The 12894-nt window shown below is 42.4% G+C and overlaps 2 protein-coding genes across 7 annotated transcripts in view; one reads left to right on the forward strand and one right to left on the reverse strand.

The window, feature by feature from the left end:
* Nucleotides 1-4765, forward strand: part of aida (axin interactor, dorsalization associated) — a 52848-nt gene extending 48083 nt beyond the window's left edge. For both annotated transcript variants that reach the window (XM_067985206.1, XM_067985207.1), the window contains 4 exons: nt 184-306; nt 401-523; nt 2474-2591; nt 3688-4765. In XM_067985206.1, coding sequence (XP_067841307.1) covers nt 184-306; nt 401-523; nt 2474-2591; nt 3688-3784 — 461 coding nt within the window. In that variant the 3' untranslated portion in view covers nt 3785-4765. The remainder of the gene's footprint in view (nt 1-183; nt 307-400; nt 524-2473; nt 2592-3687) is intronic.
* Nucleotides 4723-12894, reverse strand: part of mia3 (MIA SH3 domain ER export factor 3) — an 85890-nt gene continuing 77718 nt past the window's right edge. For 2 of the 5 annotated variants that reach the window (XM_067985201.1, XM_067985199.1), the window contains exons 24-30: nt 10736-10876; nt 10514-10630; nt 10296-10409; nt 7105-7184; nt 6507-6578; nt 5833-6007; nt 4723-5737 (exon numbers count right to left, since the gene is read on the reverse strand). In XM_067985201.1, the coding sequence (XP_067841302.1) occupies nt 5523-5737; nt 5833-6007; nt 6507-6578; nt 7105-7184; nt 10296-10409; nt 10514-10630; nt 10736-10876 (914 nt within the window). In that variant the 3' untranslated portion in view covers nt 4723-5522. The remainder of the gene's footprint in view (nt 5738-5832; nt 6008-6506; nt 6579-7104; nt 7185-10295; nt 10410-10513; nt 10631-10735; nt 10877-12894) is intronic. The other 3 variants (XM_067985200.1, XM_067985203.1, XM_067985202.1) reach the window with 3 other exon arrangements.

Raw genomic sequence — 12894 nt, forward strand, 5'->3', positions numbered from 1 at the left:
GAGATCTTTTACATCCACCTGAGAGAGCAGGTTTTAACCTCTCATCTGAAAGACGGAAGTTTGTGATAGTTTTATTATCGTTTTGTTTGTTCAGAATAAGTGATGTTACACAGGTTAATTGTACACTAACATCACATCAAATCACTGTAGAATGATATTGTGGTAATGAATGTTTGCCTTCAGGTACTCTACTACCACAACTGCCATCAGAACCGGGCATGGCACTGCTCACTATAAAAATAGAAAAAATTGGGCTCAAGGATGCAGGACAGTGTATCGATCCCTACATAACGGTCAGTGTAAAAGGTAATGCAGAGGGATTTTTAAATGGGTTTGGTGTACATGTAGTTCTGTTTGCTTAAAAAATTACTAATACATGTAATAACTATAATTCACACAGATGTCAATGGGGTAGATCTGACACCTGTACAAGATACCCCCGTTGCTACAAGGAAAGAAGACATGTACATACACTTTGCTGTTGATGTGGAAATCCAAAAACACATTGAGAAACTGCCAAAAGGTGGGTCACCTTAATTTGCTTCCTTGGTGTAGATCCTTTTATATAGTAGTGCACTGGAGAATATCTTGGTACCCAGTAAGAAATGTTCAGTCCACAACCAACAATGTAATATCCAGATTAGACTGTAGGGGATGAGGCTCACCAACAGCGTGTGGGGGATAAGTGTTATGGTCCTGTTAATTTAATCTGGTGTGAGGTATTGGCTTGTGTTTGAGATTAATGCATTTTACAAAAACCGAAGTGATTTGCTAAATGTGAGAAAACCATGAATCTTGGAAATCAAGATACTATTTATTCAATCTCACACTAGAAACTGCCATGAGCCTATCCAATCTCATTTCACGACAGAGGAAAGTTTCATTTCGTTAGGCTGTCTAGATTTAAACCCAGGTCCCAGAGGTGAAAGGTCATTGTCTAACCAACTACACTACCCTGGCTTTTCTTCCCCTCTCCCTCACATTTTTAATGTCAATATTTTAACACTAGACCATCCAAAAGGTGTAGTAATGTGATATTGAGCTTAATACTTCTATTGCACTAGTTTAGTGATGCTGTGATATTTGTCATTGTGTGAGACACAACAGCCTCATAGAATCATAGAAGTTTACAACATGGAAACAGGCCCTTCGGCCCAACATGTCCATGTCGCCCAGTTTATACCACTAAGCTAGTCCCAATTGCCTGCACTTGGCCCATATCCCTCTATACTCATCTTACCCACGTAACTGTCCAAATGCTTTTTAAAAGACAAAATTGTACCCGCCTCTACTACTGCCTCTGGCAGCTCGTTCCAGTCACACCACCCTTTGAGTGAAAAAATTGCCCCTCTGGACCCTTTTGTATCTCTCCCCTCTCACCTTAAATCTATGCCCCCTCGTTATAGACTCCCCTACCTTTGGGAAAAGATTTTGACTACCTACCTTATCTATGCCCCTCATTATTTTATAGACTTCTATAAGATCACCCCGAAACCTCCTACTCTCCAGGGAAAAAAGTCCCAGTCTATCCAACCTCTCCCTATAAGTCAAACCATCAAGTTCCGGTAGCATCCTAGTAAATCTTTTCTGCACTCTTTCTAGTTTAATATCCTTTCTATAATAGGGTGACCAGAACTGTACACAGTATTCCAAGTGTGGCCTTACTAATGTCTTGTACAACTTCAACAAGACATCCCAACTCCTGTATTCAATGTTCTGACCAATGAAACCAAGCATGCCGAATGCCTTCTTCACCACTCTATCCACCTGTGACTCTACTTTCAAGGAGCTATGAACCTGTACTCCCAGATCTCTTTGTTCTATAACTCTCCCCAACGCCCTACCATTAACGGAGTAGGTCCTGGCCAGATTTGATCTACCAAAATGCATCACCTCACATTTATCTAAATTAAATTCCATCTGCCATTCATCGACCCACTGGCCCAATTTATCAAGATCCCGTTGCAATCCTAGATAACCTTCTTCACTGTCCACAATGCCACCAATCTTGGTGTCATCTGCAAACTTACTAACCATGCCTCCTAAATTCTCATCCAAATCATTAATATAAATAACAGCGGACCCAGCACCGATCCCTGAGGCACACCGCTGGTCACAGGCCTCCAGTTTGAAAAACAACCCTCTACAACCACCCTCTGTCTTCAATCCAATTTTGTATCCAATTGGCTACCTCACCTTGGATCCCGTGAGATTTAACCTTATGTAACAACCTACCATGCGGTACCTTGTCAAAGGCTTTGCTAAAGTCCATGTAGACCACGTCTACTGCACAGCCCTCATCTATCTTCTTGGTTACCCCTTCAAAAAACTCAGTCAAATTCGTGAGACATGATTTTCCTCTCACAAAACTATGCTGACTGTTCCTAATCAGTCCCTGCCTCTCCAAATGCCTCCTATTTAATAGTTTCTAACACTATACTCCTAGATCAGGAAATATGTATTTCTTTTGCAGGAGCTGCTATTTTCTTTGAATTCAAACATTACAAACCCAAAAAGAGATTTACAAGCACAAAGTGTTTTGCTTTTATGGAAATGGATGAAATCAAAGCTGGACAGATAGTTATAGAACTGTGAGTATTGGAGCATCTGTTAAAGATTTAACATTTCCCTTTTATTCTACCTATTCACCATCCCAGATGCTGGAAGATAATTGTTGCTTTTAAACCCCTTCATTGTCACAACGGAAGCAGATGCAAGCGGTCATGACCATTTTAGTTTTTGCCTGCCACGTGTTAAGTTCTATCTGGCAGCCCCAAATGTAGAATCCCACACTGAGGTGGGCGAGTCCTAGAGCTCTGCTCCTCTGTTGAGCATTTAGTGCTTTGAGCTGCAGAGTTTTCTTCTTTCTGAAGCGGTTAACTAAACTTTCTCCTCTGTTTTTTAAAAATAAATTTAGGACTGTAATAATCGCCGTAACTAAAGCAAAAGGAGGGGAGGTTGAGCCTGAAAAAGCAAGTGTCAGCAGGATATTGACCATGGGGTGACATCCACTCGTGCATTTTCCAGTACGGTCAGATAGGATCAAAGAGCACAGAAGGAGGCCATTCAGCCAATCGTGTCTGTGCCTTTCAGGCAGTGTGTTCCAGATCATAACTTGCTGCGTAAAAAAAAATTCTCATTTTCCCCCATGTATTTTTTGCTAATTATGTTAAATGTGTGTCCTATGGTTACCAACCCCCCTACCAATGGAAACCGTTTCATCTAATCTACTCGATCAAAACCCTTCAGAATGTCTCTACTCTAAGGAGAACAACCCCAGTCTCTCCACATAATTGAAGTACTTCTTCATCCCTGGTCCATCTCTTCTGCACCCTCTCTTAAAGCATTGACATCCTTCCCAAAATGTGGAGCCCAGAATTGGACACAATCCTCTAGATGGGGCCTGACCAGTGATTTATAAAAGTTTAACATAATTTCCTTGCTTTTGTACTCTTATACCTCTATTTATAAAGCCCAGGATCCTGTATGCTTTTTTTTTAAAACAGCCATGTCAACTTGACCTGCTACTGTCAGACTGTTGTATGCGAACCCCCAGATCTCTGTTCCTACACCCCCTTTAAAGATGGGAACCTAGGTTGATTACTCTCCATGCTATCCTCACCCTAAGAGCACTCAGGGCAGTGGTAGTTTTAAAGATGTTACATTTTCTCTAATATTTCTACTCAGATACAAAAAGCCAACGGACTTCAAGAGAAAAAAACTGCATTTGCTGACCAAGAAACCACTGTATCTCCACCTCCATCAGACATTGCACAAGGAGTGATTTGCTATGTGAACTGCAGTACATGAACATTGTGGTAAAAATGTGTGTACAACAACAGAATCGCAGCAGCACTGTGTAGCACATCTATGATCCAGTACTTGCAATAATAACAGCATCATTGTTCAGTGTCCCATAAAGACAACATCTCAAGTCTGAGCTGCTGTGCAATTCAGGAAAATATTTTCTGCTAGTTAACATTAGCATTTTATATAATTTTAGTAATTGATTAATCCTGGAATATTGACTGTTCACAATAGTGTACTGAATATATATCACAAGGAAAAAATAACCACACTTATCTGTGGTAACTAATGCAGCACTTAACTTATTTAAAACCTAAATTGAAGGAACTGCTGAAACCATAGCTAGCTATGCTAGTTTAAGGCAGTAGCTTTTTGTAGTTAACTGTTACACTAAAAAAAATTGTGAGAAAGGGAAAAATCAAGTGCACAAATCAAGGATCATAGCTTCTGTGTTTTGATGTACAGGTGTGAGTGGTGAATGTTATGTTGTGGTACTTTTAACAAAGACCCTTCTGGCTGTTTGGAAACAACAGTCACTCAATTGCTTAGCTAGAAATGTATTTGAAGTGCCAGAGTGAGGTGGTCTTGGACAAAGCTCTTTTAAAAAAAAATTGTATTCTATGTCTAATCATTGCACTACACCAGCATGTAGCACTGTTTTTTTGCCTTTGTACACAACTGTTCATAACTTGTGGAATTTATAATGAAGAATCATGTATAATTTTTTTTTGGCCGGGGGGCGGGGGTGGTGGGAGGGAAGAAAGGAGGGAGGAGGAACAAGACAAAATACTCTGCTTTGATTCATACTGTGCCAATCTGTATATTCAGTAGCCATTACCAACAGTGACCTTACATGTAATAAAGTGAAAGCAGGGCCCCAAGAACAGCACTGAGGAATGTTCATTGACAACCCAGTAATTTTAATCTTTATTAATAAATTTTCTCAATAGTAAAATAAGTTACATCTGGCCTTAATTGTACAGGGTGTTTGTTTTTTTTTTCCAAAACAGAAATCAAACTAAAAACAAGGGCTGGCTGAGACACAAATGGATGGTTGTGAAATGGTTTGTGAATGTATTGCCAAGACTACATAATCAGGCAGCTCTCTGATTAGTTGATATTTCCACAGGAAAAGTTTTTTTTTGCAACCATTTAAAAAAAAAAGGCCTCAAAACACTGGTCACAGATTAGCAAAAGATCTATACCACTACACAAGACACAGGTACCCTAATATTGCACAATTAACTCCCTTGATTGGCAGAGTGGCTACCTCTTGTCAAACAGATTCCAAGTCAAGTTTTTGAAGCTGTAACCAGCATTTGTTTACTTAATTAGCTGAGAATCTCCTCCACGAATGCACCTATCCATTTCCAAAATCAGAAGGTACAGATCTGCAGCCGTCCAAGGGTTTTCAGGCTGAAGAATATAAATCGGTGACTGTGTATCTGACCCTCTGGTCACAAAAAAGGGTAAAAACCATTGCTAATGCACAGTGATGAGATTCTCCATAAGCTATTACATTTTAAACATGTCCTATAATCAGACTGTTGCTAGTGAAATTATTCCCAATTTCAGGGCAATGAAGACAAAAAGAACCAAGACCCATGGAATACTTTAAGGATTCTTTAGCAGTCCTATTACATACATTGAAAAGTACAACTGCCTGAGGTGGGTGATTAGTCAAGTTGAAAGCCTGGCTCATAATGCCTTTAAAATCATCGGCGGTTATCTGGGCCTGGTGGATAGTCTCGGCTGCCGGGAGGTGGTGTCGGACCTGGAGGAAGGCTCCTTGGTCCATGTGGATACTCTCTCGCACCAGGTGGGAAGTCTCTCAGAACATGAGGTGGCGGTAGGGGCCCAGGGAGAAAGGGTCTGTGGCCTGGAGGTGGGAACGGGGCAGGAGGGTAGTCTCGCAGAGCTGGCACACGCACTGCAAAATACAAGCAGAAAAAACATGAGAGTCCTTATAAAGTCCTAAAATGTAAACCACATCAAGGAACACTTAGAGAAATAAGTTAATCGTACCTAAATGGTTTTGTGGATGTGGAAGTGGAAGTGGGAGTGGGACTGGTCCATAGGTGCCTCTGGTTGGTGGTGGAGGTCCATGACGGGGTCCTGGGGGAGGTATTCCTCCCATAGGTGAATTCATAATAGGTGTCCCAGGAAAAGATGGTGTAGGCTGAAGAGTATTAGCATTCACCTGTAGTTTTGGTTGGGGGAGAAGGGAAGAGATTTTAAAAGCCTTATTGTTCACTTAGATACACAAAGTTCTTCAACCACTTAGTTTTCATCATATAGCCCGAGAGCAGTGGGACCTCCTAGCAGATGGTATGGATTTACAAGATCCTATCCAGTACATCTAAGGAGTGACCACTACCAGTTAGAGCTTTGTGAAACAGACATTCACAAGCCAACAAATGTAATCTGAGATTTGAGTTCAGAAAAATGCAAGGTTAGTTTATTTGACAAGCAAAGTTTTAAAAATGACTGAAGCACACACAAAGGGCAGTCATTTCTTCAAATGCATGTTGAACTGAGCACATACATCAAAAAACACAAAAGTATCTGGTTAGTTTGCTTTATTAAATAGGCAAATTCATACTAAGCGCACACTGCTGGGTTACCAACTCTAGGTTTAAAACAGATTAAAAACTCAAAACATACTCATTCAGATTCAATCTCCTGTTGCTAGTACTCACTGCCTTTGATTGTTCAGAGGAGGGTGGATTACAGAAAGATACTGGCTCTTCAGGCTGATCAACAGTGTTTTGCTTTAGAGGAAGTGTAGAAAATAAAGTGAAGTGTAAAATGGTAGCAAACCAGTTAAGTGGAGACTCAACCTAACACAGGTTTACACCATTCAATTGAACTGCATTGGGCATCACAGCCAAGGCCAACTCTGTCCTCATTGGATGTTGTCACTGGCATTTCCTAGCAGGGGTTGCAGGATAGTGAGCAGGATTGGGAACTTGGGACTGATTTTAACCCTCCCAAGGGCTCTGAGCCCTACCGCAAAGTCGGAGGTTCGAATGTGGAAATTCCTGATCCGTATATTGTCTAGCCACTTACTACCTTAACCAGCAGAGGAACTGGCAGCATCTCTGAAAAGAACATTTTAAATCAAGTAGTTTCATTTTCTTGTTCTAATGCTTTTGCCAAAACAATTTCATTAGAAAGAAAAGACAACTAACTCAGTGTACATTAAAAGACAAGAAAGGAGATCAATCACATTAAAAGAAAAAGGACTCTAGATTTTAATAATTTATATCCACGAAAGCAGTACAATGCAAATCTTACCATTGCACTCTCTGTCAAATTTGGTGAAGATGTTCTCGGACCACTTGGCAGTTGTACTGGTCCTCCCGGGCCCATTTCTACTGAAGATGAAATTCATTATTATTATGAAATTCCTCAGCTGGAGGATTGTGTCCAATTCTGGGCACCACACTTTAGGAAGGATGTCAAGGCCTTGGAGAGGGTGCAGAGGAGATAGAATGGTACCAGGGATGAGGGAATTCAGTTACATGGGGAGACTGGAGAAGCTGGAATTGTTCTCCTTAGAGCAGAGAAGGTTAAGTGGAGATTTAATAGAGGTGTTCAAAATTATGAAGGGTTTTGATAGAGTAAATAAGGAGAAACTGTTTCCAGTGGCAGGAGGGTCAGTAACCAGAGGACACAGGTTTAAGTCAAAAAATCCAGAGGGGAAATGAGAATTTTTTTTTTTAAATGTTCATGGGTTGAGGGTGTTGCTGGCAAGGCCAGCATTTATTGCCCATCCCTAATTGCCCTAGAGAAGGTGGTGGTGAGCCGCCTTCTTGAACCACTGCAGTCCGTGTGGTGAAGGTTCTCCCACAGTAGTGTTAGGAAGGGAGTTCCAGGATTTTGACCCAGCGACGGTGAAGGAACGGCGATATATTTCCAAGTCGGGGTGGTGTGTGACTTGGAGGGGAATGTGCAGGTGATGTTGTTCCAATGCGCCTGCTGCCCTTGTCCTTGTCCTAGGTGGTAGAGGTTGTGGGTTTGGGAGGTGCTGTTGAAGCCTTGGCAAGTTGCTGCAGCACATCCTGTAAATGGTACATACTGCAGCCACGGTGCGCCGGTTGTGAAGGGAGTGAATGTTTAGGGTGGTGGATGGGGTGCCAATCAAGCAGGCTGCTTTGTCCTGGATGGTATCAAGCTTCTTGAGTGTTGTTGGAGCTGCACTCATCCAGGCAAGTGGAGAGTATTCCATCACACTCCTGACTTGTGCCTTGTAGATGGTGGAAAGGCTTTGGGGAGTCAGGAGGTGAGTCACTCGCCACAGAATACCCAGCCTCTGACCTGCTCTTGTAGCCACAGTATTTATGTGGCTGCTCCAGTTAAGTTTCTGGTCAATGGTGTTGATGGTGGGGGATTCGGCGATGGTAATGCCGTTGAATGTCAAGGGGAGGTGGTTAGACACACTCTCGTTGGAGATGGTCATTGCCTGGCACAAATGTTACTTGCCACTTATCAGCCCAAGCCTGGATATTGTCCAGGTCTTGCTGCATGCGGGCACGGATTGCTTCATTATCTGAGGGGTTTGCGACTGGAACTGAACACTGTGCAAACAGCAGCAAACATCCCCATTTCTGACCTTATGATGGAGGGAAGGTCAATGATGAAGCAGCTGAAGATTACACAGCGAGTTATGATGATCTAGAATGCAATCTCTGAAAGGGTGGTGGAAGCAAATTCAAGAGTAACTTTCAAAAGGGAAGTGGATAAATGCACTTAAAAAGGAAAACTTTGCAGGACTATGGGGAAAGAGCAGTGGAGTGGGACTAATTGGATAGCTCTTTCAAAGAGCTGGCACAGGTACGATGGGCCAAATGGCCTCCTTCTGTGCTATATGAATCTGTAACATTTTCACTCAGTTTAAAAAAAAAGTCAGGATTTGCCAAATAGTAATGACACTGGCTAAAATCCCTGGACAAATCCAAGGCATTATTAGATTCTACCATTAACTAAAGTTTACAATAAAAATAGGTTTACAAAAAACTCAGCTGAATGTGTCTTTAATTCACAGCACTGCTTGTCGCATGACTGCCCTCTTGGATCCAAAATCTCGGTGGCTATGAATTTTTGGAAATACTCTCCAATCCAAAAGTTCCCATTTCCTCCCTTCTGAGTGGCAGGTTGGCTCTGTTGGTAGCACTCTTGCCCAAGTTAAAAGGTCACAGGTTGCCAGCCTCATTGCAAGACCTCAACACATAAACTAGGCCAATACTTCAGTGCTGTACTGAGGGAATGCTGCATTAGCAGAGGTGCTCTCTTTTGGAAGAGACATTAAACAGAGATCCTGTCAGCCTGTTCAGGTGGAAGTAAAAGATCCCACAAGGCTATTCAAAGAAAAGCAAGGAGATCTGAGTGTCCTGGCCAGTAATTATTCCCTAACCAAAAGCAGATTATCTGGTAATTCAAAATAAAAACAGAAAATACTGTAAATACTCAGCCAGCCAGTCAGCATCTGTAAAGAAATAAGTTATAATACTTTGGATGTGTAACCCTTAAGCAGATTGAAGACCAAGAAATAAACATTTTTAGTTAAGGTTAGAAAAAGAGAGGATTTTTTACCAATGCTGACTGGTCTGCTGTGTATTTGCAGCATTTTCTGTTTTTATTTCAGATTCCCAGCGTTTGCAGTTCTTCTCTTATCTGGTAATTTGTTCATTTGCCATTTGTGGGACTTCGCTGTGTGCAAATTCGCTGCCACATCTGCCTTCATAACAGTGACTGCACTTCAGAGAAATTCATTGGCTGCGAGGTGGTTTGGGACATGAACGGCACGATTCTTTATATTTTCTTTTCTCCTCCTGAAGGTGCTGACTCGAGCTCGGGTACAGTGCACATGCAGTGATTCGTAGAGACCTCAACAAAGTGTCTGTTCTTTGAGTGTGCCTGGGCATTGCACATTAGTGGACAATTCCAGTGAGGCATCACAGCTAAGATCTTTCCTGTCCTCACCCATCATCTACAAGCACGCAGTTTCTAGTTTCAATTTCAAGAACAGAATGCTGAGTAATTCCCTTCCCCTAGCATAAGAATAATTCTAGTGCATCCATTGCCATCCCAGCTGAGGACAGTTGATTCAGCATAGGTCAGAGGCTGAACCTGGGATTGCCTTGGTTTGTATGGTTTAGCAAACAGTGCATCTAGGGAGAGCAGTGCACAAGGCTGCATCAGAGTAAAAAGGGCACGCATCGATGGTTTGTCTTTTCTCACCTGTTTTAATATGTACTTAGTGAACCAATGGGGGGGTGGGGTGAAGTATGACCACACAACTATTACTACTCACTAATGACTTGCCCATGGACCTGGATCCACAAGATTGGGATTATCATGAGTCGTTGTGTTTGAACAAAGATTGCTTCTTTGGAAATTCATCAATGGCACCAAACCCAAGCCATCTTCCTTTTTTAATCAAGTCATTTTACATTTGGTCATTTAAACAGTGAGTTTTTTTTTACCTGCTCTGTTAAGAGGTGGAAGTCCACGAATTTCACCCGGACCAGAAATTCGTCCAGACATTACACCTGATTCTGAAGGTGGTCTCCGTGGTCCGGGATAGCCATCCATTGGACCTGGAAGGGCAACATTAAAAACGGGTTAATCAGGTTAATTTGTAACATAATGGAGCAGTAAAGAATAGAGGCAACAGGAAAATAGTGTATTTTTGTAATATTACCTGGCCGCCTGTCCCACTGTGGTGGGGGTGAACCATGGTCAGAAGATGGTCCCAGCCTGTCCGGACCAGGACCAATCCACTCACGTGGAGGTAGAGCGCCAGGAGGAACTCGCAGAGCTGGAAGTTAAAATTTGATGAGAAATTACTTCATGACGGTTGATTCACATTTACAGGAACAGATGACATGCAAGAACTGTCCCAACAAATACATTTCCTGCCTACCTCCATCGCCCCGATCTCGTGGAAAGCCGCGGCCCGCATTAACAGAAGGAGGCCGTACAGGGAGCTCCATCATCAATGGTGGGGAAGGTGCCCCACCACTCACAGGGGATGGACCATAGGAGTCATCACGAGATAATGGACCTGTAACAGAGGAGGTAAGGCTCTTGATTTCAGCAGATTATTGAAAGGCATCTTTTTCTGAAGGCCACTGGAAATGATGAATAGCTGGTGGTGTGCGAGACTGATCGGAAATCTGTTTCATTTCGTAAGAGATTCTACGGCTTAACATTTCTTTTTGTGAATTGTGGCCACTTTAAATTGGTTACTGCAGAGCTGAGAGCTGCCAGTTTAGAATCAGAGAAAGGTTACAGCATGGAAGGAGGCCATTCAGCCCATTGAGTGCGCGCCGGCTCTATGCAAGAGCAATCCAGCTAGACCCACTCCCCCGCCCTTTCCCCATAGCCCTGCACATTTTTTCCTTTTAAGTACTTATCCAGTTCCCTTTTGAAGGCTATGATTGAATCTGCCTCCACCACCCCCTCGGGCAGTGCATTCCAGATCCTAACTGCTCGCTGTGTAAAAAAGTTTTTCCTCATGTCACCTTTGGCTCTTTTGCCAATCACCTTAAATCTATGTCCTCTGGTTCTTGACCCATCCACCAATGGGAACAGTTTCTTTCTATCTACTTTGTCTAGACCCTTCATGATTTTGAATGCCTCTAGCAAATCTCCTCTCAACCTTAGGAACACAGGAACAGGAGTAGGCCATTCAGCCCCTCGAGCCTGCTCCGCCATTTGATAAGATCATGGCTGATCTGTGATCTAACTCCATATACCTGCCTTTGGCCCATATCCCTTAATACCTTTGGTTGCCAAAAAGCTATCTATCTCAGATTTAAATTTAGCAATTGAGCTAGTATCAATTGCCGTTTGCGGAAGAGAGTTCCAAACTTCTACCACCCTTTGTGTGTAGAAATGTTTTCTAATCTCACTCCTGAAAGGTCCGGCTCTAATTTTTAGACACTGCCCCCTATTCCTAGAATCCCCAACCAGCGGAAATAGTTTCTCTCTATCCACCCTACCTGTTCCCCCTAATATCTTATAAACTTCGATCAGATCACCCCTTAACCTTCGAAACTCTAGAAAATACAACCTTCTCCGTTCCAAGGAGAACAACCCCACGTTCTCCAGTCTATCCACATAACTAAAGTCCCTCATCCCTGGAATCATTCTAGTAAATCATTTCTGCACCCTCTCTGTGCCCTTCACATCTTTCCTTAAGTGCAGTCCCCAGAACTGGACACAATACTCCAGTTGTGGCTGAACCAGTGTTTTATAAAGGTTCATCATGACTTCCATACTTTTGTACATTTGTGCCTCTATTTCTAAAGCCCAGGATCCCGTATGCTTTTTTAACTGCTTTCTCAACCTGCCCTGCCACCTTCAACGATTTGTGCATATATACCCCCAGATCTCTCTGTTCCTGTACCCCTTTTAGAGTTGTGCCCTCTAGTTTATATTGCCTCTCCTCATTCTTCCTATAAAATGTATCACTTCGCATTTTTCTGCGCTAAATTGCATCTGCCACGTGTCCACTCATGTCACCAGCCTGTCTGTATCCTCTTGAAGTCTATCACTATCCTCCTCACTGTTTAGATTGGATAGTGTGTGGACCAGAACTTCATCTACATCTCATATTCATGTAATAGGATGACTTTGTCTTTTCTTCAACTAAATGGAGGAAAATATTCATAAACTATAGGAATAGAAGTTCTTTGATCTAACAAGTGAGAGAATACTCACAGCTCACCCCGCTAACAGAAACAAGTGGACATTTGCACCAGGCATGAGGAAAAGTGCCTGGAGCAAGCTTGGACCATCTTCTGTCCACAGTTCACCCCCACCACAGTGGGGCAGGTAGCCAGGTAATGTGACAGTGCACTGCTCAAGGATCTGCCTTTCAACTTTGAACTGCACATTTAAAAATAATTTTTTGAATCATCCAAATCGCATTATTTTTTTTAACAAACCGATTGTACAGCTTTCTGAAAGACTACTTGGGAGGGATAATAAGCAACTGTACCCCATCACAAATTATCACCTTTGAGGAGAAGATGGAAGAAAACTAAGAGAAGGGGGTAGAAGAAAATGAATAATTTG

The sequence above is a fragment of the Heptranchias perlo genome, chromosome 5 (genome assembly GCF_035084215.1).
Source record: "Heptranchias perlo isolate sHepPer1 chromosome 5, sHepPer1.hap1, whole genome shotgun sequence".
NCBI classification, from domain to species: domain Eukaryota; kingdom Metazoa; phylum Chordata; class Chondrichthyes; order Hexanchiformes; family Hexanchidae; genus Heptranchias; species Heptranchias perlo.